Below are 25,297 nucleotides of genomic sequence, written 5' to 3'. Positions count from 1 at the left end.
ATCGAGTTAATTTAATTTAATAATTGATGATGGGTATCTAACTGGGCCATACCATTGAGGTCTCATCAACTTCAATGATGGGAAAACTCCTGGATACCAAGGAGTCAAGGAAAGGACGATAAGTTTACAGCTGTGGCCAATGGTCTAACTGGATACCACTGATCTCTGTACCATTGATCTCTGTTCAACGTCAATCATAGGAAAACTCCAAGAACAAAAAAATAAAGCTGGGTTCAATGGTCTTGGCGTCCATGTTGGGACACAGATCCAACATTCATGCAACATCTGCATAGAAAAATTAACTCTGTCTTCCTGGTTCTTCTTCACATCTAACAGGATAGCATTCTAGCTCTGTTCAGCATCAACCAGGTAATTAAACCATCTTTCATCCTCTTTAGCAAAGCAATTCTTCTGCTCTGGTTGTTGGTTCTTCTTGATTTATTATTCTATGGCAAAACAGATCTGATATATTCCTCTTTGTTGCTTTTTTTTTTTTTTTTCTATTACATATTTGCTTCTGATGAGATCAGATTTTTTGTTATAAATTATATAATAATTGAATTAATTACTGTTTGATGGTAAATATGTAGGTACGGTATGATAAATAATAGGCTAATTCACTGTTATTTCCTGTGTAGATCTAGCTAGCTGTTGATCTGTTCAACTTCAATCATAGAAAAGTCAAAGGATGACAAGTCCAAAGAATGGGCACATGATCTCGACGGTCATATTATAATGCAGATCCAATTAATTGACAGCTAGCAAAGTGCAGCTGGACAGGCAACATCTACGCAGAAAGTCAACTCGTCTTCTTGGATAATTGACAGGAAAGTGCAGGCAACATCTACGCAGATACTCAAGTCGTCTTCTTGGTTCTTCTGCATTTCATAGCATTCGAGCTCTGTACAACTTCAACCAGGTAATCAAGCTAACTTTCTTCTTCTCTATTTTTTTTTGGTCAATTTTTTCTTTAGTATCTCTGCTGCATTTTTCTCTTTCTCTCTCAGTTGTCTAATGATCGATATCAATTTATCATTTTTTTCTACAGATTAGAGAAAAGTTGTCTGAACAAGTCTATTTATTATTATTATTATTATTTGAAAAAGTTTAATTGTGAACAACAAGTAGATCTGATATATTCCTGATCTTTTATCCTTTTACTGTTTGTGTTACTAATTTTCGTTTTTCTAAGATCTCAGCTATTACATGTGTTTTTTTAGGAAGTTGAAGATCAAGAATAATATCTAGTTTATCATTGATCGATAGCTGAAGCTTTGTTTGTTCATTTACCTTTTGTTCTTGGTGACCAGAGTTAGTTGTCTGAACAAGTTTAATTTTGGTTAACAAGTAGATGTTTCCCTTTTTCCTTTTTGTTCATTATTGTTTCTATACTGTGTTTCTTTTAATAGACGAAAGATGATTATGAATACTATCTAAATTATATGTAGAATCATTGATCAATAGCAGCAGGTATGGAAGTAATCTCGCCAATACTGGAGAAGGCTGGTGAAAAGGTCATCGATAAACTAATTGATGCAGTCGCTGCTTATGTGCGAGATCAATACTACTGGAAAACTGACTTGCAAGAAGAATTGGAAAGCCTCAAAAGTTTACTTCCTCAGATCCAAGCAGTTGTTGGCTTTGCTGAAGATAGATTGATGTATGAATCTTCTAATCCAGCATTAATGGAGTGGTTGTGGCAGTTCAGGGATGGGATCGAGGAGGCTGAGGAAGTGCTGGACGAGCTGGAATATCTTGAACTGGAGAAGAAAGCTAACAGTGACAAAAACAGGCTTTCTAGAACAGTTGATGCTTCTGTTAAAGCTGCAAAAAGATTACTGAAATTTGATGATATTCTTGAGAGATTAAGGACATGCGTGAAGAGCTTGAACACATCTGTTTCAAGTTCCCATAATTTTCTGGCAATTATGGGGCATACAGGTGGCATTGGCACTGGACAAATGCAGCAGGAGATTCTACCGTTGACTCATATTCAAAGTAGGATCACTTCTTCTATGCCTGTATTATCATTCAAAGGACGCGAGAAAGAAAAAGGGATAATCATCCAGTATTTGCTGGGGGAGTCAGTGGAAGAATCTGAAATTCAGATCAGTCAGAATGTGAATTGCCTTCCTTTGGTAGCGATGGGTGGTATGGGGAAGACTGCGCTCGCTAAACAAGTCTTTGATTATTTTAAAAATGTGAAGAAGGAACACTTCGACATCAAAATCTGGGTATGTGACTCCTTACCTGATCTGAATGCATCAAGTCTTATGAAGAAAATTCTGGAGGGTTCAACTGATGCCGATCTGAATCTTATGTCAAAATTTTGGAACGGCTACCAGAGAAGCTCAAGGAGGAGTTACATTCCAAAAGATTTTTACTTGTCCTAGATGATGCTTGGGATGACAAAAACCAGACACAATGGGAGAATCTATGTGCTCCACTGCTACATGGCCAAAAGGGTAGTTGGATACTATTAACAACTAGATTGAATTCAGTTGCGAATATGGTCTCAAAAGTAATTAGAGGAAGCACAATGGAGCCAATGATGTTGCAGGGCTTATCAAATGATGAATGTCGTTCACTCCTCTATGAGCATGCATTTGCTGGTCAAGACCCAAATAGATTCCCAGCACTTAAAGAAATTGGCGAAGAAATAGTGAAGAAATTGAATGGTGTACCTCTTCTAGCAAAGTCAATTGGAGGAGCATTGAACAATAAACTAGAAGCAGATCACTGGACGAGCATTTCCAAGAAGTGAATTATGGAAAACACCACTTGATTCAAAATGTGAATTCAGTCCAATTCTAACACTCAGTTATGTGATGCTTCCACCACGCTTGAAGCGGTGCTTTTCCTACTGCAGCATATTTCCTCAAGATTACATATTCAAAAAGCAAAAGCTAGTGTCCATGTGGGTGGCAGCAGGCCTGATTTACTCAGAAGGATCAGAGGAGGGCTCAGATGAGGACATAGCTAACTCTTGCTTTGATATATTGTGCAACAAATCTTTCTTTGATTTTCATACCAACAGTTGGTGGAAAAAAATTTTCTGTCTATGATTTAGGAGGAGACTATTACACTATGCATGATATGTTGAACAGTCTTGCTTGTCATGTCTCACGCTATGAATGTTGTAGAATTGTGCATGGCGCTCCAAGTCGCATTTTGGATTACAATGCCATCCGTCATATATCTATTACCTGCAGTCCCGATGCTCAACTCCATGATCTAGCTAAAATGGTGTGCAAATTCCAGCACTTGCAAACCCTCTGGATACAGTATTATGGGGATCCTCAAAAATTTGATGATTTTATTCGAGATGCATGTAAATCACCGAGAAGAATTCGAGTATTGATTTTAGAGTTTAGTTATTCCGGAGTATCTGATCAGTGTTTGAAAAGCATCAGTGACTTTGTAAAAATACGATTTCTTGAAATTCCTGCTATTCTACCATCGCTATCAATGCGTAAGTTCTACTTTTTACAAGTTCTAATTGGTGACATATTCCATTCCCGTCTGGCAAAAGATGCAAACAAGTTGACCAACTTAAGACATTTATACAAAGTACCAGACAATGCACTTCTCTCAGTGGCTAAAGTAGGAAAGTTAACATCCCTCCAAGAATTATGCTTCACTGTGGGCACAGAACCAGGATATAGAATTGATGAGTTGATGAATATGGATAATCTCCGTGAATTATCTATTCAACAACTTTCCAATGTGCAGAGTCTTGAAGAAGTCAATATGGTCAACTTGGTCAAGAAACATCATCTCACAAGACTGGAACTGAAGTGGAATTCTGATGGAGTAAGTAATCCTGACCTTGATCAACAAGAGGTTCTGGCGGCTCTACAACCCTATACCACAATTAGAGAACTCATCATTAGAGGGTACAAAGGTGGTAGGGCTGCACCATGGATGGATACTCCATCTCTTTCTCGGCTTGAACATCTTCGACTATATGCTTGTACAAGTTGGGAAGAGCTGCCCCCTCTATGGAAGTTGCCCTGCCTTAAGTTTCTAAAATTGGTTCACATGAAAGCTATTAGAAGTTTGGGTTGTCCCTTGTCTGACCGGATGGACATACAATTTCCAATTTTAGAGGAACTTGAGTTTAGTGACCTTCCCCTCTTGGAGGAATGGAATGGTGCGGATGAATATATATGGTTCCCTCATCTCAAAAGTTTTGAAATTGAAGATTGTCCTAAACTAAAGAAAATTCCTGACCTTCCATTATCTATAGAGAATCTCAGAATGAAAGATTTGGAGTTAGAAGCTCTTCCACGATCCTACAAGTGTTCTAATGGTTCTAGGACATTTGGAGGATTTCAACAGCTGATGTCCCTCAAATCCCTTTATATTTACAAGTGGCCAAGGATTGTACAGATTGGATCAATTGGTGAAGAGGATGATAATCTCCTACCGTCGTCACTAGAAACACTTGAACTTGAAAATATTGATGAACACAAAGATTTGGCAAGTTATCTACGAGGTCTCACTTTGCTCACTAAATTGCATTTACATTGTTCTCCGGGCTTCAAATCACTTCCTTTAGCAAGTGAGCTGGAACATCTGACTGCACTCCAAGACTTGCGTATTTCGGATGGTGAAGCTTTGACTTCACCTGGAGGCTTATATATTTTAAAATCTCTTAAATCTCTGAAGATTTCTGATTGTCCAAAATTCCTCTCTGCTGAGGTTGAGTCAGAGGACTTTTTAAAAGACACGACAAGGAAGCATGCAGTATTATCTTCCTCAGTTTTTTATCAGTCTGAAAGTAATAAAGCTGCTAACATCCTTCCCTCCTCCCTTGAATCCCTGAAATTTAAAAACTCAGACATTTCACAAGAGTCATTGGGTCGATGCCTTCAAGGCCTTACCTCCCTCAAGAAGTTGAAAGTATCAGATTGCCATCATTTGGTGTCTCTTCCCAACGTGGAGTATCTGCATAATCTGACAGCGTTGCAGTCATTGGATATTTCTGATTGTAAGGAATTATGTGAATTGGAGTCATTGACGGCACTTGCATCCCTCAGAGAGTTGCATATTTAGCAGCTGCCCCAAATTAGTCGCTACAACATTTTCCGCTCTACAAAATTCTGCAACAGCAACAGAACACTGTGCCACAAAGAAAAAGAAGGGAACATTACCTTCACTTGAAAAGATTGATATCGACAACATCTTCTATCTACCCATTTTGCCGATTCCAGAAAGGCTACAAGTTTCTTTCTCTCCAACACAAAACAGATAATCCCCAGGTGCCTCTCGAGATAGAGGAGTGGTTGTTGCAATATCAGGAGTGTCTGGAAGATTTACAATTGCTACAAATGCCTTATCTGCAATCTTTACCTGCAAGTTTGGAGAGCTTTTCATCGCTTAAGGTTCTTAGTATATATTCTCTTCCAGAACTCAAGTCACTGCCCAGGATGCCTGCCTCACTGGAGGAACTGACGATTCGTGGATGCAGTGCAAAGCTTAAGAAGCGTTGCCAAGAGAACATAGGTCGGGACTGGCCTAACATCAAGCACATCCCTTACATTGATATTGAAATGGATGAAGAGGACAAGGCTGAGGTGTGTTAATGCTAACAAGGAATCATCACTTTGTTCATACTGCATATTGTGTTTGCTTATTGAATTACCTCATTATCACTAACCATGCCATCGACTAAGTTTTCTCAAATTGCTTGTGTTCGTTTTAAAATTGCTTGCCTTTATTTTATTCTCTGAGCTATTTAATAATTTTCATCTCGTGTATTTTGTGTTTTATTCGTATCACTTCAGGCTCAAGTCAATTGCAACTGTGTCAGCAGCAGGCTTTGGAGTTCCTCATGATCACCAAACACAACACCTGGTCATTCATCAAAAGGGCAAGTTATCAATTTTGAAGCTTTAAGTTTTGTTTCCATTCATTTTGAAAATAAACCATGAAGAGAAGAACCCATACCCTGATAATACTTACCTTGATGTATTCATTAGAAGGGCACACAACTGATTTACTTGATGCTTCTGTTAAAGTTGCAAAAGAATTATTGAAACTTAATAATGTTCTTGGGAGACTAAGGGCATTTTATTAAATTTGAAGAAATATAATCATGGCTAGCTATACTTAGTATAATCTCATCTTTTGCTATTTGATGTTTTCCTTTGAAAATGTCCTGAGAATATTTATCTATTTCGGCTTTATATTATTTGTATTCATGGTAAATTAATTTTCTTGTCCATTTTTGAACTCTTAAAATGTTTGCAGAGTGGTTTAAAGTCTTGAAAAGAACAACATCATATGTACCATCAATCCCAAAGGTAATACACATCTTCTCATGCTGAGTGAGCGAAAACATTCAATTGCTGATCTTTGTTGAATTTCTCTATTAGATCCACATTCAACAGTGAGCAATATGGCTATCAAGAATAGGTGATGATTTAACTTTTCTTCCACTCTTGTCGTCGAACCTACAAGCATTATGTAGCTTCTGGACAAATATATGAACAAAGACTATGTATCTGAAGTGCATCTACATATTCCTCAAGCTCTCTTCTTGTTTGTCTGAGTACTAATTGGAGCAAATCTATAATAATTTCCAACAATGTATTTGAATTTACAAGCTCTTATATTTTTTGTTGAACAATTGTGTGGTTGAACATTCATCTTATGTGGTTGAACATTTATCTATTTGGACTTTATATTATTTGTTTTCATGATAAATTAATTTTCTTGAACATTTTTGAACTCTTGAAATATTTGCAGGGTGACTTATAGTCTTGAATAGAAGTCCATATGTACCATCTATATCTTTTCATGCTCATTAAGCCAAATCATTCAATTGCTAATCCTTTATGGTTGTCTCTATCGGATCCACATTCAACAGTGAGTAGATATGGCTACTAAGAAGTAGACGACGATCAAACTTTTCTTCCACTCTTGTAGTTGAACCTAAAAGCATTGCAACTTTTGGTAAAATATGTGAACAGAGACTATATTTGAAGTACATTTACAGCTTCCTAAAGCTCTCCTCTCTTCTCTTGTGAGAAACTTAATCACTCCAATTGGTTTGTTTTAGTACTAATTCAAACAAATCTATAAGAATTTCCAACAATGTATTTGATCTCACAAGTTCATATATTTTATCAAGTACAACTCTTCTTTCTACCATTTGAAAAAGAGATATTCTACTATGATTTTCTCTTTTTGATCTATAGATTCTAACAACATCAAGGGATAACTAAATCTCGACATAGATCAGGATCTATAAGTTCCTTATTTAATTTTATTTTTCACAATGGCTATAAATCTATGATAAAATTATGTGTTTAGAATTGTATGAGTCTTTCGATTCATATATGAGATAGGTCAGACCACATATTTTGCACATCAAGTAAATTTAAGAAGCATGGTTATTAGCATAGTTATTTGAACGTTGCATGTATGCATTACTTGAGTTTCGAATCCTGATTGTTTGGGAGAAACGTCCTACTAGTTACCATCACACCATACCTTGAGGGCAAATTCCGATCCTTCCCAAACATTGTATATGTTTCCTTAATTTAAATTAATCAATCTTTATCCTCATAATTTCAGCATATGAATCCTCTTTTTAGTTGTTTTAATTCCCTCGCTGCTACTTTTTATGTGACAGTCCTTTGCAACGTGATTTCTAAGTAATAGTTTTTTAGGTAACAGTTCTCTTATCACTTGTCAACCAATGAGATTCTATGTAAGACTCTCAAATAAATGCACAAGTTAGCTAGGTTAATTAATTATTATATAATTATGGCAAATAAATTTAACTCTCATCCAATCATCAAGTAATATTTATTCTATCAAAAAGTTGCATTTTCTATTATCGTGGAGGAGACTAGTAGCCGAGAAGATGTCGCTCCATGATCTAGCTAACATATTTCTATTACCAGTACCGATGCTCAACTCCATGATCTAGCTAACATGGTGTGTAAACTCAAGCACTTGCGAACCCTCTGGATACAGTATGATGGAGAACCTCAAAAACTTGATGATTTTATTCGAGATGAGTGTAAATCACCAAGAAGAATTCGAGTATTGATTATCGAGTTCAATTATTTCAGAGTATCTTATTTCAAAAGATTGAGTTTTTAGGGAAATATTTAGCGACCGAACTCCCGTTCGATCGCTAGTTAGCGACCGAGCTTCGGTTCAGCCATTATTTAGCGATCAAACTCCAGTTCGGTCGCTATTTTAGCGACCGAATCAGAGTTCGATCGCTATTTTATCGACCGAAGCGTAGTTCGATTGTTATATATTAGCGATTGAATCTCAGGTCGGTCGCTAAGATTCGCTAAAATTCTTCACGTGCCATCCAACTCTAAAATTAGCCACCCAATATAAATTCAATCGCTATTTTAGCGATCGATATTTGATTTTGAGCGATCGCTTGCGTCGCTAAGCGACCGATTATTAATTCGATCACTATATTAGCGACCGAATTAATAATTGGTCGCTAAATTAGCGATCAATTATAATTCGGTCGCTAAATAGCGATCGAAGTTAAAAATCGATCGCTAAAATAGTGAAGTATGGAAAATGTCACGAGATTTAAACTACGAATTCATCCCAGCTCTAACACTCAGTTACAAGATGCTTCCACCACGTTTGAAGCGGTGTTTTTCCTGCTGCGACATATTTCTTCAAATTAAATTATCAATTCAATAAGCAAAAGCTAGTTTGCATGTGGGTGGCAGCAGGCCTAATTTACTCGGATGGATTAGAGGAGGGCTTGGATAAGGACATAGCTAATGTTGCTTTGATATGTTGTGCAACAAATCTTTTTTTGATGTTCATATAAACAATCAGAGTCCATTTTGGGAGAGTACATATTTCTATGATACAGGAGAGGATTTTACACCATGCATAATATGCTGAATGGTCTTGCTCGTCATGTCTCACGCTATGAATGTTGTAGAATTCTCATGGCACTCCAAGTTGCATTTTGGATTATAATGTCATCCGTCATATTTCTATTACCAGTACCGATGCTCAACTCCATGATCTAGCTAACATGGTGTGTAAACTCAAGCACTTGCGAACCCTCTGGATACAGTATGATGGAGATCCTCAAAAACTTGATGATTTTATTCGAGATGAGTGTAAATCACCGAGAAGAATTCGAGTATTGATTATCGAGTTCAATTATTTCAGAGTATCTTATTTGAAAAGATTGAGTTTTTAGGGAAATATTTAGCGACCGAACTCCGGTTCGATCGCTAGTTAGCGATCGAGCTCCGGTTCGGCCTTATTTAGCGATCAAACTCCAGTTCGGTCGCTATTTTAGCGACCGAATCAGAGTTCGATCGCTATTTTATCGACCAAAGCGTAGTTCGATCGCTATATATTAGCGACTGAATCTCAGGTCGGTCGCTAAGATCCGCTAAAATTCTTCACGTGCCGTCCAACTCTAAAATTAGCCACCCAATATAAATTCGATCACTATTTTAGCGACCGATATTTGATTTCGATCGCTAGCGATCGATTTTTAACTTGCGTCGCTAAATAGCGACCGATTATTAATTCGGTCACTATATTAGCGATCGAATTAATAATTGGTCGCTAAATTAGCGATCAATTATAATTCGGTCGCTAAATAGCGATCGAAGTTAAAAATCGATCGCTAAAATAGTGAAGTATGGAAAATGTTACGAGATTTAAACTACGAATTCATCCCAGCTCTAACACTCAGTTACAAGATGCTTCCACCACGTTTGAAGCGGTGTTTTTCCTGCTGCGACATATTTCTTCAAATTAAATTATCAATTCAATAAGCAAAAGCTAGTTTGCATGTGGGTGGCAGCAGGCCTAATTTACTCGGATGGATTAGAGGAGGGCTTGGATAAGGACATAGCTAATGTTGCTTTGATATGTTGTGCAACAAATCTTTTTTTGATGTTCATATAAACAATCAGAGTCCATTTTGGGAGAGTACATATTTCTATGATACAGGAGAGGATTTTTACACCATGCATAATATGTTGAATGGTCTTGCTCGTCATGTCTCACGCTATGAATGTTGTAGAATTCTCATGGCACTCCAAGTTGCATTTTGGATTATAATGTCATCCGTCATATTTCTATTACCAGTACCGATGCTCAACTCCATGATCTAGCTAACATGGTGTGTAAACTCAAGCACTTGCGAATCCTCTGGATACAGTATGATGGAGATCCTCAAAAACTTGATGATTTTATTCGAGATGAGTGTAAATCACCGAGAAGAATTCGAGTATTGATTATCGAGTTCAATTATTTCAGAGTATCTTATTTGAAAAGATTGAGTTTTTAGGGAAATATTTAGCGACCGAACTCCGGTTCGATCGCTAGTTAGCGATCGAGCTCCGGTTCGATCGCTAGTTAGCGATCAAACTCCAGTTCGGTCGCTATTTTAGCGACCGAATCAAAGTTCGATCGCTATTTTATCGACCAAAGCGTAGTTCGATCGCTATATATTAGCGACTGAATCTCAGGTCGGTCGCTAAGATCCGCTAAAATTCTTCACGTGCCGTCCAACTCTAAAATTAGCCACCCAATATAAATTCGATCACTATTTTAGCGACCGATATTTGATTTCGATCGCTAGCGATCGATTTTTAACTTGCGTCGCTAAATAGCGACCGATTATTAATTCGGTCACTATATTAGCGATCGAATTAATAATTGGTCGCTAAATTAGCGATCAATTATAATTCGGTTGCTAAATAGCGACCGAAGTTAAAAATCGATCGCTAAAATAGTGAAGTATGGAAAATGTTACGAGATTTAAACTACGAATTCATCCCAGCTCTAACACTCAGTTACAAGATGCTTCCACCACGTTTGAAGCGGTGTTTTTCCTGCTGCGACATATTTCTTCAAATTAAATTATCAATTCAATAAGCAAAAGCTAGTTTGCATGTGGGTGGCAGCAGGCCTAATTTACTCGGATGGATTAGAGGAGGGCTTGGATAAGGACATAGCTAATGTTCCTTTGATATGTTGTGCAACAAATCTTTTTTTGATGTTCATATAAACAATCAGAGTCCATTTTGGGAGAGTACATATTTCTATGATACAGGAGAGGATTTTTACACCATGCATAATATGTTGAATGGTCTTGCTCGTCATGTCTCACGCTATGAATGTTGTAGAATTCTCATGGCACTCCAAGTTGCATTTTGGATTATAATGTCATCCGTCATATTTCTATTACCAGTACCGATGCTCAACTCCATGATCTAGCTAACATGGTGTGTAAACTCAAGCACTTGCGAACCCTCTGGATACAGTATGATGGAGATCCTAAAAAACTTGATGATTTTATTCGAGATGAGTGTAAATCACCGAGAAGAATTCGAGTATTGATTATCGAGTTCAATTATTTCAGAGTATCTTATTTGAAAAGATTGAGTTTTTAGGGAAATATTTAGCGATCGAACTCTGGTTCGATCGCTAGTTAGCGACCGAGCTCCGGTTCGGTCACTAGTTAGCGACCAAACTAGCGACCGAACTCTAGTTCAGTCGCTATTTTAGCGACTCGAATCAGAGTTCAGTCGCTATTTTAGTGATCGAAGCGTAGTTCGGTCGCTAAATATTAGCGACTGAATCTCAGGTCGATCGTTAAGATCTGCTAAAATTCTTCACGTGTCGTCCAACTCTAAAATTAGCCATCCAATATAAATTCGATCGCTATTTTAGCGATCGATATTTGATTTCGATTGCTAATTAGCGATCGATTTTTAACTTGCGTCGCTAAATAGCGATTGATTATAATTTCGTTGCTAATATAGCGATCGAATTAATAATCGATCGCTAAATTAGCAATCAATTATAATTCAGTGCTAAATAGCGATCGAAGTTAAAAATCGATCGCTAAAATAACAACCGAATTGTAATTGGTCGTTAAATTCGTCGTTATTTATGGTTATTTTGTAGTGAATGACTTTGTAAAATTACGATTTCTTCAAATTTCGACTATCCTACCATCTCTTCTCATGAAATATGTGAGCAAAGACTATGTATCTGAGCTGTAGCTACATCTTCCTCAAGCTTTCTCCCCTCTCCTCTTGTTGAGAAAATCACTCTAGTTAGTTTGTTTTAGTACTAATTCGAAACAAATATATTAGAATTTCCAACAATGTAGCTATATTTTTTGTTGAACAATTGTGTGGTTGAACATTCATCTTATTTTATGTGGTTGAACATTTTATTTTCATGGATTAATTAATCTTCTTGAGTGAACTCTTGAAATGTTTGCAAGGTGACTTATAATTTTGAAAAGACCATCATATGTACCATCAATCCTAGAGGTAATATATATGGCTACTAAGAATTAGTCGGTGATGATCAAATTTTTCTTCCACTCTTGTAGTTGAACCTAAACGTATTGCAACTTTTGATAAAATATATGAACAAAGATTATATATTTGAAGTACATTTACAGCTTCCTAAAACTCTCCCCTCTTCTCTTGTTGAGAAACTTAAGAATGAATCACTCTAGTTGATTTGTATTAGTACTAATTCCAACAAATCTATAAGAATTTATAATAATGTATTTGATCTCACAAGTTCATATATTTTGTTCATCGTGTTTAACATTCATCTTGAGATGCTCATTGAAATGATACATTTATATTTTTTTTTCTTGATTACTTATACTTTATCTAAGTAACATTCGTTAGCTGTACAATTGCTGTGATAATTTCTATAAAATTTTAAACATTTTCTTCTTTGTTTGTGTCTCATATTTGCACAATTATCAAATATAATAAGTTAAACCATAGTGTAGTAGTAGAGTTCTTCCACTTTATTCTCACAAATATGATGAAACAAATTAAATAGTTATAAAGAATTTAATAGACTTGAAAATCACCGATTAAATGGTACCAAAAATATCAACCATTAATCTTAATCTTATACCATAAATCAAAAAATATAAAAAGAATTTATACTTATTTAAATTATTTTAAAATAGTCGTTTTAAACTTTTTCAAATTTAACTTGATTTAGTTAGTTTAGATATTTTAAGGTCTTATTTTAAGGTTATTTATTTGATTGTTTAAATTTTTTAATATTTTTATTAGTTAGTAAATTTGATATTAAAAATTTATTTATTTATAAATTTGATAAGAATTTTATTAAAGAATATAATTGATCATTATTCTCATATTTTTTATTTATGAATATTAATCAATTTAATATATATTTCTATATATATTTAATTTTATTTAATTAATTTAATATATTGTTTATATATTGTCCTAGTCCTTCAAATAAACATTAACTCGGTCAAATTTGGCGGCTGGCTCGATTGTGTTTAACTCGGTCTAGCTGATTGGGCCCGGTCCAGCAGATTTTAACGGCTTAAATATCGATTCCTATTTTATATCCCATCCGTCCGTATTTTATCTACATATAATCACAACCGTTGATCGCCCTTTATTTCTCTCTGGTACTCTTTTCTTCTACCTCCAGAAGATCGAACGCTGATTTCAACGATGGCCGCCGTCGTCTCCGCCGCCGCCTCCACCGCCTCGGCGAGCCCTAATCTTCGCCTCTTCCTCCTCCATCACGCATCCGCAACTCCGTCCCTTGTCCGTTTCCCTTCAAATGGTTCGGCCCACGGATCACTCCGTGTCGGGCTCCCACCTCTCCGAAGAGCACCGGTTTCTCTTCTTCCACGCGCCGCCGTCGCTCCTCCGCCTCCCTCGTCCCTCCTCTATGATTCTACCCGGACTCTCGCCTCTCTCTTCTCTTTCGCTGTCTCCGTCTCCGAAGTCATCCTTTCCTTCATCCGCCGCCTCGCCCAGCGGGCCGCCGCTCAGGCTGTTCCCTCCCTGGAGGAGCAAGCACAACTTCGATCTATCCAGGGCAACCTGGCCTGGGCTGTGGGTCCCCTCTTCTTCGCCGCCCGTCGAGTGGCGCGGCCGTCGGGATACCTCAACACCCCCCTCACGGTGGTGGCCGCAGGGATGGCGAAGTGGCTTGACATCTACAGCGGGGTGTTGATGGTTAGGGTGTTGCTGAGTTGGTTCCCCAACATTCCTTGGGATCGCCAGCCCCTTTCTGCAATTAGGGATCTATGCGATCCTTACCTCAATCTCTTCAGGAACATCATCCCTCCAGTCTTTGATACCCTCGATGTCAGCCCCCTTCTGGCTTTTGCTGTCTTGGGAACTCTTGGATCGATACTTAACAGCAGCCGGATGATGAAGTACTAAAAAGTAGGTGTATTTCTCTCTGATTGTTTTTCATTTTTTAACTATACTTGTCAAGAATATGCAATCCTTTGCAACGAATTGGTGATGAACGAAGATAGCATTACAAGTTTAATCTTGGTAATGCTTGTATAATTTTCATTTGCTTGGATCTTTTTATTTCGTGCCATGTGAATTAGCATCATTGCGCATTTAATCATGTTTGATAGTTGGTACAATTGGAAATCATGAAATTCACCTCCCAGTGTTGGGATTTCTGATGAGAAGATAGGCAATGGCTTCTTTAAGAATGCCAATTTTTGCATGTTTAAGTGTAATGTGCTTGGAGTCTTTTTTTTTTTTTTTGTCAATTGTCTTGTGCTAGTTCATGAGTAAAAACATTTTGATTCTTGGAATAAGGGTAATAAACTGTCCTTGAAAGATAACAATTTTAGTTATTTAATGAACCATCATTTATCTTGTTGCAGTATTTCATGGTTTAGCTTAATTGCAATTCCTTATTATCTAATCAATTCTAGTTCTTTATTACATTATAAAGGATACTCTGATTTTTTTCTAAATGAAAACGATAGTAATCTCCTTACTAAATATAGGAGTTGATTTTGTCAATATTATAGCACTGCGTAATCCTTCACTTTCTTTCAAGAAATGTTAAAAATATTTTTGGAACTTGGAAAAAGAATATGAATTCATTTACCAAAATAAAAACTTATGTTGAGTAGCAAAGATAACAGAGATAAACAATGGTAATTTAAGTAGGTAATCTAACCTTATTTTTGGGTTTAGCTAACATGTTGCATCATCACTTCATTTGTAAGCAATTCATTCGTGTAAGGTTATTGCAATAACACAATTTTCCCATTAAGAATTGGATGATTTTATCGTTTGGATTTAGGAATAGAGAGAAAATGTGGGTTGGGAGTAGACAATTTATTTCTATCCAAACTGCAAATGCTTTGCATAGGGCTAGGCATTTTCACACGAGGCATGCAATGGCTCCAGTTTGACTGTTTATTCGTCTGATGGAACTGCAAATTTTCAAAGTACACAAATCAAATTGTTTTAAGTAATAATTTATCCTTTCCTATTGTTTGTATGTTCTTATTCACTCTTTTAATGCAATATTAATATCGAAACTGGTCTCTCTCTCTCTTTTCTTATTTCTACCCGTTTGGGTCTGAATTGCTCCTGCATAGTAAGAACGCCTTTTACATTTGGAAATTGGCACAAATCACCTTTGTTCTCATTGTCTACGATTGACAGGAGCTTCGAGTTGTCCTTTTTGTCTATGATCAACCCACTATTTACACACCAACACACTTCAAACTTAACTGTTCAAGGCTCGATCATAAACACTCAATAACACTTGGGAGATTTCACAAGGTGAAATGGTTCACAAACCCCAAATCATTATTATCACTTGTGGGTTGCTCCTCCATCCATAGTTCCAGGTCATTTCTTTTCATGGCAATGTGATACTTCCGTGCTTGCTAACCTTAATGTTTGACAGCTGCATCATGCACCTGCTGATTCAGCTACGCACTAATTGCATAATACAATTCTGAAACTGCGATCATTTTCCCTTCTTTCATCTCAGCAAACCAGAATAGGTGGCCACTAAAAATATATTGAGTGGGTACTGTAAATAATTTCGTCCATCCGCTGCTTTGCATGCTTTTCAGTCAGGATTTTGGCGATTTCAGTCTTATTCCCAATATATGCATTATTAATCTCTTTTGTATTTTTGTACGGAGTTAAATGGAGATGTAACATGTATTTAGCCTAACTTGTATTTCCATTTTTTTCAAGCTTCATTCTCTTGTACGTTAATCTCTTACTATTTTTCCACAGGATGTTTGCAATACCAAATTTCTCAGAACCTGCCGTTTGTCTAGTTTATCGATAGTAGTAGTGTAGTCAGTTCACATTGATCAGTGTCTGATGTCGACAAATAAATCGAAGTTATATGGTACTGATAACTCATAACATGTGTGCGCGCACAAGTTTAGTTGAGTTGAAGAGTGATTGTTGAGCTTCCGGAGTATGATTGAGTTGGTTACTGTGGTATAGATTTATTGAAATGTGTAAGTCTAGTTGAAATAGACAAGTTATTGCGGTGGCAGATTGAGTATGTTTGAATACTTAAGCTTGTTTTCTTTCTCAAAAGAGTATGATCTTCATCAAAAGGAAAATAAAAATAAAAATCTTAATCATCAAACACACCCAGCGAAAATCTAACAAGATCAACACAGAATCTATTGCAGATTGAGACAGCATAGGCATCGACAAAAATAAAACCTACAACGCAACACGGAAGAACGGTTCCAAACACCATCTACTTAACAGGAGTAGTAACAAGTCTGCCATTTTAAACATCTATCAAGCTTTTTAGTTGCCTTCCTCCTCTGAGCCCTTCAAGTACAGAGACTCCGTGCCGTCGCCGCTCTGCCTCGCTGAGTTCCTGCCGCGCCCCCCTTCCGTCGACAATGCACTCCCACCTTCGTGCTTCGCTGAATTGCCGCGGCCAAAGTCGGGGAATCCCACACTCGCTTCGCCATGGAGGATGTTGAAGCCACTGCTCGCTCCTATCTGCCCATGCAGTGCTGCTTGCTGCTGCTGCTGCAAAGAAGACATCGGCGACTGTGGGTAGAGCATGGAGGTTCGCGCAGCCAACAGGGACTGAGGAGTCAGCTGCTGGGCTGGCTGGTGTGGCATGTATCGAGCGCCAGATTGCATCATACTATTCGGAGGAAACTTGTAAAACAATGAACAGACATGTTCATCGTCAGTCATCATCAAACAAATTGCTAAGGATTTAGTAAGAGTCGGCGGCCATGATGCATACCTGAGACATGGTCGGAGCCTGTTGGCTATCTGCAATGGCAGCGAGGTACATGAGGTTCCTTTGAAGTTTTGCTTGGTTTCTGCAATAGGAGATGAGATATTTGTCAGTATTTCTATAGGATCTAGAGCATAAAAGGGGTACAAATTCTAATCATTTGGAACAGATCAGAGGGGGAAAAAAAAGCAAAAACTTATGCCAGAACAAGAACATGAGAAAGCCTTGAACCGGCCGTTCTATATTTACTTTCATAATGGTCATTTCCACCTGAAATTCGTGAAGAAAAAGAACTTACTCAGCACATTCTTCAGCTTTCCCTGTATTTTGGTTGTCCAGAATAGCCAGGATCAATTGCTTGTTCTCATCCAGATACTGAAGTATGAAGAAGCAAATATCAAAAAAATTATTTGGATTTTGTCATAATATAACTAGAAATAAGCAAATAGGATCTTATGGAGAAGACAGTATTATCTTCTTACTTTGTCTTGTCTTATGTTATGAGAGAATTAAGAAAGATAGATTTGGGATGGTGTTATCTTCAACTGTTTATCCAAAATCAAAAGCCAAGGGGTTTTTGTTACCAGTAAAACTGTAAAGAAAATATATTAAAGAAATCATACAACACAAGAAGATCAACAAACTTTCAAACTTTCATCCAACAGCAACAAAACAAATCACTTTAATCAACTCACAAAGAAAAGATTACTTTAAGAAGAAGATTGGAAGGAGTTTTTTCACCCATCAGTAACAAAAAAAATTTGCACTTTAATCGTCTAACAAAGAAAATGATTGCTTTAAGAACAAGAGAATATTATCTATTTTTTCACCCATCAGGAACAAAAGTTTTGCACTTTGATCAACTGAGATAGCCAAGCCAACATCAAGAGAAGGAAGAAAGTTCACACAAAACTCTTGAAAGCAAAACAAAATGTCCACCGAGTAGTAGAATATAAAGCTGATGAACACCCACTGCACTGCAAAAAACACTCCAACAAACAGATCCCAGCAGAGGAATGAGGGAACTTTGAGGAGGAAAAGGATCACCTGCTGGATGATATCAGTGGTGACTTGATTTGGGGAAGCATAAGCTGCCATCATGGGCTGCATCTGCATGAGGTGCTGCTGCATGATCTCTTCAAACCAGCCTTTGTTTTTCTTTTCTTTTTTCCCCACTTTCAAAATACAAAATGCCTTCTCTTCTCTCCTCTTTGGGTGATACTTGTAAGAGACAGGGAACAAGAAACGAGAGGGCAACAGGTGGTCACCTTGGGCTTTGTGTTTTTACTGAGGTTATTTATCTCCCTCTCCTCTCTGCTTGCTTGGTCAATGGTCGCAACCAAATCTTGAACTCTCTTTTGCATGTGTTCACTAAGTCGCAATATACTAATTCCAAGGTACTAAATTTCTTTACTGTTTATAAAAAAAAAATCCAAAACTAAAGTTTCTCATTTTGTCCTTTAAGTTAAATAGATTACCCAATAGATTATATATTGAGCATTTTACCATATGAAAAAAGTGCTATTTTAATTAAACATTTAAAGATTCTCTGTTATTAAATGTCATATTTCACTGTTTAAGCAGATTTAAGAGCACTTCAATTTTTTTTTTAACTTTAAATCTTGCTGCATTATGATTCTTTCACCTCAAATAAGTGTTCAAAAAAGAACAAATCTAGAATGCTTCTTGGTAAAAATTATAGATAAAAATGCATTCTGATAAAATATTAATTATGACTTCTTTTTTTCATCTTCTTCTTTGTCTGTTTGGGGGTAAAACACACTTGAGCATTTGAGAAATCAGGTGTCCTGCAACTGTGCATATAGTTTATCTGCATGCTTAAGAATACATCCAAAATTTGTAATTTGTAATTTTGCCAATCTCTTCAATTAGTAGGAGACAAAAAGAAGGAAAAATGGAGCCATCATCACATGGGTTGGGTCAAATCTCTGTGCCAGTTTCGGAGGTTGATGAGGCACACGGATCATGTGAGATCTCTCAGGAAGAACTTCAAGAACAGGCGAGTAGCAGATATGATTATAGATCATGCATGAACTGAGAGTGGACCTGTTCATGCTCATTCATTTCAGCAAACCACGCATCGCCATGATGCATGAAGAAGATGGAGAAACATTTATCAGAATTGAGCTTGTAAATTACCTCGTGGCTCGCAGACTTCCTCCATGGAAAGTTAATATTCTGCACCAAATGCCTTCGGACTACGAGCAGTGCAGTCTCAAAAAAAGGCTGCAACTTTATCTGGAAAGAAGTTAATGTGGAGCTGGAGAGTGGAGAACAGCTGAACAAGTATTTAATGCCGCATACAGAATTGAGACTTTTAAATGAGAAAACAAGGATTTTCCCCTATTTCAATTATGATTATAGTTATCAATGAGAAAACTCAGGAACAGGATGAATCAAAATGTGCGCTCGTAGACAAAATGGTCAGTGTCTGGTTTTGCAGGGAGTGCATGCAGCTGTTGAAAAAGCTGTGCAGTAATGTACTTGCCAATAGGAGCTCTTCCTCTTTTAGCATTGCAGCCAGTGAGCACGAGAGCTGCATTTTTTTTTCTTTTACTTTCTTCCTCAAATCCCAGGCACCCCAATCACAGAGCGTGGTGAGAAAGTAAGAGGACGAGATGCTCCCTGTTGGTGAAACAAGGAAGGCCTCTGCTGGGGACTGCAGCAGCATGTCGTGGCCTGGCTTTGATGGGATGGCCATGGTGTGAAGTGTGGGGGAGATAAGGGATGGGATTGGAATCATGTTCTTTTTTCTTCTCGTTTTTTCCTTCGTGCCAAGGACTGAAGGAGTAGAAAGAAAGAAAGAAAGAAAGAAAGCGACCTTTGCCTGCAACTATGGCAGTGGTGCCATGTCCTTCACCTCGGCTGCTAGCTAATGGCATGGCATCATCTTTTCTTGCCATTCCTTCTCCCTTATCTCTTCATTTGTTCTTTACCAGTTACCACTGGTAAAATCAGATTCTACCATTCCATGGAAGAAACATGAGAAATTGCAAAAGGTTTGTCGAGTGGAATGTTGAGCGTGTCAGGGATCTTGTTCCAGTGGTCACAAGTCAAAATCAAAACATTCTGAGACATTTCAATCGCCCACCAGTGATCTTCTAACGAATTTCAGTGCAGTTTAAGGAGGGTTTAGTTTGGTCTTTCTTCCTGTTTTCTGGTTCGTTTCCACTCAATTACCTTGTAGCTGCAAATTCATGCAGAAAACAAAATGATGCAGATGTTGCGAACTGGATTTGATCACAACAAAATGCATTCGATAAGGGTTCCACCTGCAAAGAATTTTCGACAAACTTGCTTTCTAAATTTCAAACTAGTTTCCTTACAAATGCATTCCTTCATCTATATATACGATCATATTTCCTCATTAATTCATCAATCAAACAATCATCGGGAATGGGTTCTGATCAGAGACTCCTCTGCAAGACGATCACAGCCTTGATCTTCATCTTGTTTCTCGTCGTGTTCCATTCTCCGGCCGAAGCACGGGAGTTGAAGAAGCAGCTAAGGAGTGCGAAGGATGTGAATAACACTGTTTTCCAGTCCCTACAGAAAGGATCCGGCCAATCTTCTCAAAGTTCAGGTTGCACCCGCAGCCCTGAGACCAATGGTGGGCCTTGTACCCCCAATCCTAACCATCCTTGATTGCCGACCAAATTGTTGGAGCTTTGATCAATCTCGTATTAGCAGGAGCTTCGTGCATCGATTATTTATTTTTCCTTATAAACCATCCTTGATTGTCTACCAAATTGTTGGAGTTTAGATCAATCTCGCATTAGCCAGAGCTTTATATGTCAATTGTTTTTTTTTATAATAATTCATGGAGCTTTATACTAAATGACTACTTTGTCAGAGTCTACTGTTTCACTAATGGGATAGCTCAAGAAATCATTATCTTAAAGAAAGAGAATGATTGTTCTATCATGATCAATTATAATTTTTTTGATTTATTTATTTATAGATCATCGTAAAATCGATTGTATAAAATTGTTGGAGTGTATAGGACTCTGATGAAGAAGAAAAAGAAAGAATGATAGTTAAAAAGATTATTTCATTTTGGAGAAAAAAATCATCCTACTTCAATAAATTTTCACAAATATAAATTAATCACGAAAATCCGAGTGAATTTCCGGATTCGAATGATCCTGTCCGTCCGTTGTTTCTCTCGCATAGGATTATTTATGCGTGGATACATAGTGGAAATTTTTTTTTTCGAAAAATCTGGATTCTTTCACCGTCTCGGCTTCTCAGCTCAGCTATCGACTTCGAGTCGTCTCGATGGCGAAGACGCGGCAGGGGAAGCGAACCCTCGATTCCTACACGATCAAGGGCACCAGCAAGTCGATCACGCGTAATCGCCTTTCTTTCGTTCGGAAAGATCGGATTTTGATATATTTTTTCCCTTATTTTGCTCGTTTTCAAGGGATCGAAATGGGTTCAATTTTCTGCAGCCGGCGACTGTGTGCTGATGCGAGCGCCGGACTCGTCGAAGCCTCCGTACGTGGCGAAGGTGGAGGGCATCGAGGCGGGAGCTCGTGGCGGCGTGAGGGTGAGGGTGAGGTGGTACTACCGGCCGGAGGAATCGATCGGCGGGCGGCGCCAGTTCCATGGCGCCAAGGAGGTGTTCTTGTCGGATCACTATGACGTGCAGAGCGCCGACACGATTGAGGGGAAATGTTCCGTGCACTCCTTCAAGAACTACACTAGGCTCGGTGCGGTCGGGAACGATGATTTCTTCTGTCGATTTGAGTATAAGTCTGCCACTGGGAGCTTCGTCCCAGATAGAATCGCAGTGTAAGTTATCTCTTTTTCGAATGCACCGTTATGCTCGTCTTTATCTGTACACGGTCACGGTATACATTGAAGATAACTGCAATCTGATTATTTTCCAAAGTTAGTTTATTTTGCAATCTGTTATGCCATGAGTGTTCGAGGATTTTTTTTTTTTATAATCTTTAACTTTGGTGATCTCACTAGTAACAAATTTTCATAATAGCTAACAATTAGTTGTTCAAGTTTTACTTCTGATGATTAGTTTTTTCATCTGTTGTTCTGCATAATCACATATATTGTTTTTGTTAGTCTATCGGTTTGTTCTTATTAAAGTATTAAGTTAGGCATTCCCCTTACTTCACTGAATGGATGATTTATATCGTATCTGTTTCCTTAAGTTGATTTTGATTGGGCATCAGTACATGTTTTATGCTCGTCCTTGTAAATTGTTTTCCTAGAAAAACTTTAGACCCTAGATGTTAATTCTCATTTTGCTGTAGTCTGTTTGACCTTATCTTAGTAAGCTCATATCTTTGCATTTTCATTCTTTATTGTGCTTGAATAATCAATATTCAATACCTCTTCAAACTAAACTATGTTGTTCTCCAGTAATATAAGTTACACCTCATGTACTTTTACCTTCTGATTAGTGAAGATGCACCGGCGCCATTATTTTTTGCTTAAGGTGATTTTAAAATTGGCAAAGAGTTAGCTGAAATTCCATAACATATTGATGTTCTTGATTTAATCGGTGTTTAGAAATTGTGAAAATTAGCATAAAGATTTTGGGAAGAGATGCTGTCACATTTGTTATATGGTCATCAATAAGAGCAAAGTTCTCAAAACCAAATCACAACAGGCCTTGTATTTCTGACCTTGCTGAAACTGTATATACTGATATTTTGTTGTTATGAATATTTTAAGTCATGTCAACGCCAACAGTGTGCTTAATGGAGGTTAGCATAAGATGGATGAGCCAACCCAAGCTGTCCAAACATCATAGCTAGTAGTTGTTCATGTTATTGTTCGTCACTAACAAATTTTGTTGATAGGTTTTGCAAGTGTGAGATGCCATACAATCCTGATGACCTTATGATCCAATGTGAGAGTTGCCATGATTGGTGAGTTTCTTTAATTTGTCCATCTTCATTATGTTATGACTCTATATGATTCTATCAAGCATCTGATTTGTATCGTCTTTTTGGTTGATGTTAAGCCGCACATTAAGATATTTTGAACTATATTTCTAACTTTATCCTAAAGCTAGAAGTACATTTCAGTTTTGGAGCAATTAATTCTAGTAGATTATTTCTTGTCAACTCTTTCAATTGAGTTAGGCTGTGGGTGGGTCCATCTTCTGAAACTGAGAAGCTTCCATTGAATGTTATCATCTCCTCCCTTTCCCTCATCTTTCTCTTTTTTTTTTTGTCTTCTTTTTCATTTACTTTTGAATGAACATTATACTATTCATACCAAGTTCATTTTAGGGGTTAATCTAGCAAACTTAGACCCTTATCTTATATACTTCAATAATGTGTTTTGCACATTTGAGAGCAGACTAGAAAACATTGCAGGCGATACAGGCCGTGTGGTGTAAACATATGACCATTTAGATTATCAGTATGAATGCTAGCTGTTATGAGTTACAAGAGATGCACAATCAAGTGATGAAGCGTCAGCTGCCCCTTCAGTTGTTGCAGGTTGAGAGTTCAATAGTGGAAATATAGAGAAACTCATGAGTCGTGATTGATGTCCCTTGATGTATCCAAGTACATTATTCAATTTGAATAGAGGAATCACTCATTTAAGGAAAGTGCACTTGCAAGGATAATTCATCAACTGCTACATTAATTCCAAATTATAATTACTAGGAAATCCAACTCCATAACTTGTAACACAGGAAATAGACTTGGTTATTGCTTGCATGAGAATAGGAAGTCACTCAAAATATACACCTACTCATACTTTTAAATAATAATGATCTGCTAAATTAAAAATTGATAGATGATTTTTAGTAAAGTTGCTGCTATGTGGCCTTGAGGTTAGAGTTCAAGTCGGGGAAACAGTCTCTTGCAAAATGCAAGGTGCTGCGTATAATAGATCCAATATGGTCCGACCCTTATCTGGGACTCCGTATTGACGGAAGTTTTGTGCACCGGGTTGTTCTTTTTTATATAAGATGATTTTTGGTGGGTTATATGCTAAATACCTTACACTCCTGTGTCACTTATCTGCCACCAAAAATCTTTGCATTTTAATGCTATTCAAGAAGACACTGCTGCTGTTTATTTAATCATATTTTATATGGATTTATACAAGCTGCATTTTGTCCCTAAAATCTAAGTTTCAATTTTACTTCCCTTTTTCTCTCTATTCCAGGTACCATCCTTCATGCATTGAAATGTCTGTTGAGGATGCTAAAAAGATTGAACACTTCTCCTGCCAGAATTGCTTAGGGGAAGATGTAAAGGAGACCAAAAAGTCCCATACTTCAAAGCAAACAGAAGCGAAGGTAAATGAATTCAGAAGAGTGCAACAAATCACCTAGATAAGATATTTCAAGCATGAATTACTCTAATAACTCGGAATCTCCACCAGTGTAGAAAATAATGGCATCATTTTTGATACATTTCTGAAAATTTTGCCTCAATAATTCAAAGAATCAGATGCAGTTAGGAAGAAGTTGAAGTATCTACGGTTTGTTTCTCCTATGAATTTCTTTCCTAACCTGCTGTTTGCCACTGTGAATGGTGATAATTTCACTACCCAAAGATTTGTTTTTCTTGATCTATTACTGCTGATTTACATCACTACCAAATAATTATCCTTTTGAGCTCTCTATCTGGCTGTGGTAGTTGCTTGTTCATCTCCATACAACTGATCATGTTTGTTCTAATGGGCAGGTGGATTCGAAACGACAACGAAGATGACACGTCGAATGCCACCTCATCGAAATGACTGTACATACATAATCTGTAAGTTTCAGGTGTGTGGCTGATGCGTCTGCTACTACTACTCGCTGGGCTTTGTACACATAGATCGTTGTGTTCTGTTGTTTATGCATGTATATCAGGGAGTCCTACCAAAGGAACTCTCACCTGATCAATGTATGTGAATCCTGAGCCTAGTCATAGAACATGCATGAAAGAAGTGCCACTGTTTCCTAAGAATAATAAAGTTCAAAAGTGGTTGTGCAATCTCTGCTTTCTGTTTATATGCGGTGTTATAACATCTTGATCCTTTTTAAAACTATCATAATTCATTTTCTAAATTTTAGATTCGGTCGGTTCGATTGATTTATTTAGTTTAATTGAATTTTTACTCATCCTTATTTGAAATTGTATGAGACTCTGATCCGTGTCATGCCCGACCTGGTTCAATATATGCTGAACCAAGCGGTTGAATCGGTTGATCCTGATTCGAATCCGTTCCGGGCCGATGA

The 25,297-nt window shown here is 37.4% G+C and overlaps 3 protein-coding genes and 1 pseudogene across 3 annotated transcripts; 3 read left to right on the top strand and 1 right to left on the bottom strand.

The window, feature by feature from the left end:
- Window positions 1-1,464: 1,464 nt before the first annotated feature.
- Window positions 1,465-6,617, top strand: LOC141836226 (putative disease resistance protein RGA3; annotated as a pseudogene).
- A 6,876-nt stretch (window positions 6,618-13,493) lies between these two features.
- On the top strand, window positions 13,494-16,247 carry LOC141836212 (ylmG homolog protein 1-2, chloroplastic-like). Its single transcript, XM_074723649.1, has 2 exons — window positions 13,494-14,228; window positions 16,074-16,247. The coding sequence occupies exon 1, from the start codon at window positions 13,503-13,505 to the stop codon at window positions 14,223-14,225; it is 723 nt and encodes a 240-aa protein (XP_074579750.1). The 5' UTR covers window positions 13,494-13,502; the 3' UTR covers window positions 14,226-14,228; window positions 16,074-16,247.
- Window positions 16,248-16,610: 363 nt separating this feature from the next.
- Window positions 16,611-18,192, bottom strand: LOC141836712 (GRF-interacting factor 1-like). The gene is made up of 4 exons (XM_074724227.1): window positions 18,109-18,192; window positions 17,360-17,436; window positions 17,068-17,146; window positions 16,611-16,976 (listed from the first exon to the last, which is right to left on the bottom strand). The coding sequence occupies exons 1-4, from the start codon at window positions 18,190-18,192 to the stop codon at window positions 16,611-16,613; spliced, it is 606 nt and encodes a 201-aa protein (XP_074580328.1).
- Window positions 18,193-21,308: 3,116 nt separating this feature from the next.
- LOC141836460 (chromatin remodeling protein EBS-like) lies at window positions 21,309-25,054 on the top strand. Its single transcript, XM_074723954.1, has 5 exons — window positions 21,309-21,433; window positions 21,534-21,876; window positions 22,908-22,976; window positions 24,235-24,367; window positions 24,759-25,054. The coding sequence occupies exons 1-5, from the start codon at window positions 21,361-21,363 to the stop codon at window positions 24,783-24,785; spliced, it is 645 nt and encodes a 214-aa protein (XP_074580055.1). The 5' UTR covers window positions 21,309-21,360; the 3' UTR covers window positions 24,786-25,054.
- The last annotated feature ends 243 nt before the right edge of the window (window positions 25,055-25,297 follow it).

Source organism: Curcuma longa, chromosome 10, assembly GCF_044706935.1.
Source record: "Curcuma longa cultivar G26 ecotype Majalengka, Jawa Barat chromosome 10, ITB_CL_G26_1.1, whole genome shotgun sequence".
Lineage (NCBI taxonomy): Eukaryota > Viridiplantae > Streptophyta > Magnoliopsida > Zingiberales > Zingiberaceae > Curcuma > Curcuma longa.
This window is presented reverse-complemented; position numbering and strand designations above follow the sequence as displayed.

Bases quoted from the DNA above. Each gene is read 5' to 3' on its own strand.
- LOC141836212 (XM_074723649.1), top strand. From the start codon at position 13,503: ATGGCCGCCGTCGTCTCCGCCGCCGCCTCCACCGCCTCGGCGAGCCCT.
- LOC141836712 (XM_074724227.1), bottom strand. From the start codon at position 18,192: ATGCAGCAGCACCTCATGCAGATGCAGCCCATGATGGCAGCTTATGCT. The intron at 17,147-17,359 runs GTAAGTTCTTTT...CTCCTATTGCAG, and splicing joins AAAGCTGAAGAATGTGCTGA to AAACCAAGCAAAACTTCAAA. The intron at 16,977-17,067 runs GTATGCATCATG...TTGTTTTACAAG, and splicing joins AGGCTCCGACCATGTCTCAG to TTTCCTCCGAATAGTATGAT.
- LOC141836460 (XM_074723954.1), top strand. From the start codon at position 21,361: ATGGCGAAGACGCGGCAGGGGAAGCGAACCCTCGATTCCTACACGATC. The intron at 21,434-21,533 runs GTAATCGCCTTT...AATTTTCTGCAG, and splicing joins CACCAGCAAGTCGATCACGC to CCGGCGACTGTGTGCTGATG. The intron at 21,877-22,907 runs GTAAGTTATCTC...TTTTGTTGATAG, and splicing joins GTCCCAGATAGAATCGCAGT to GTTTTGCAAGTGTGAGATGC.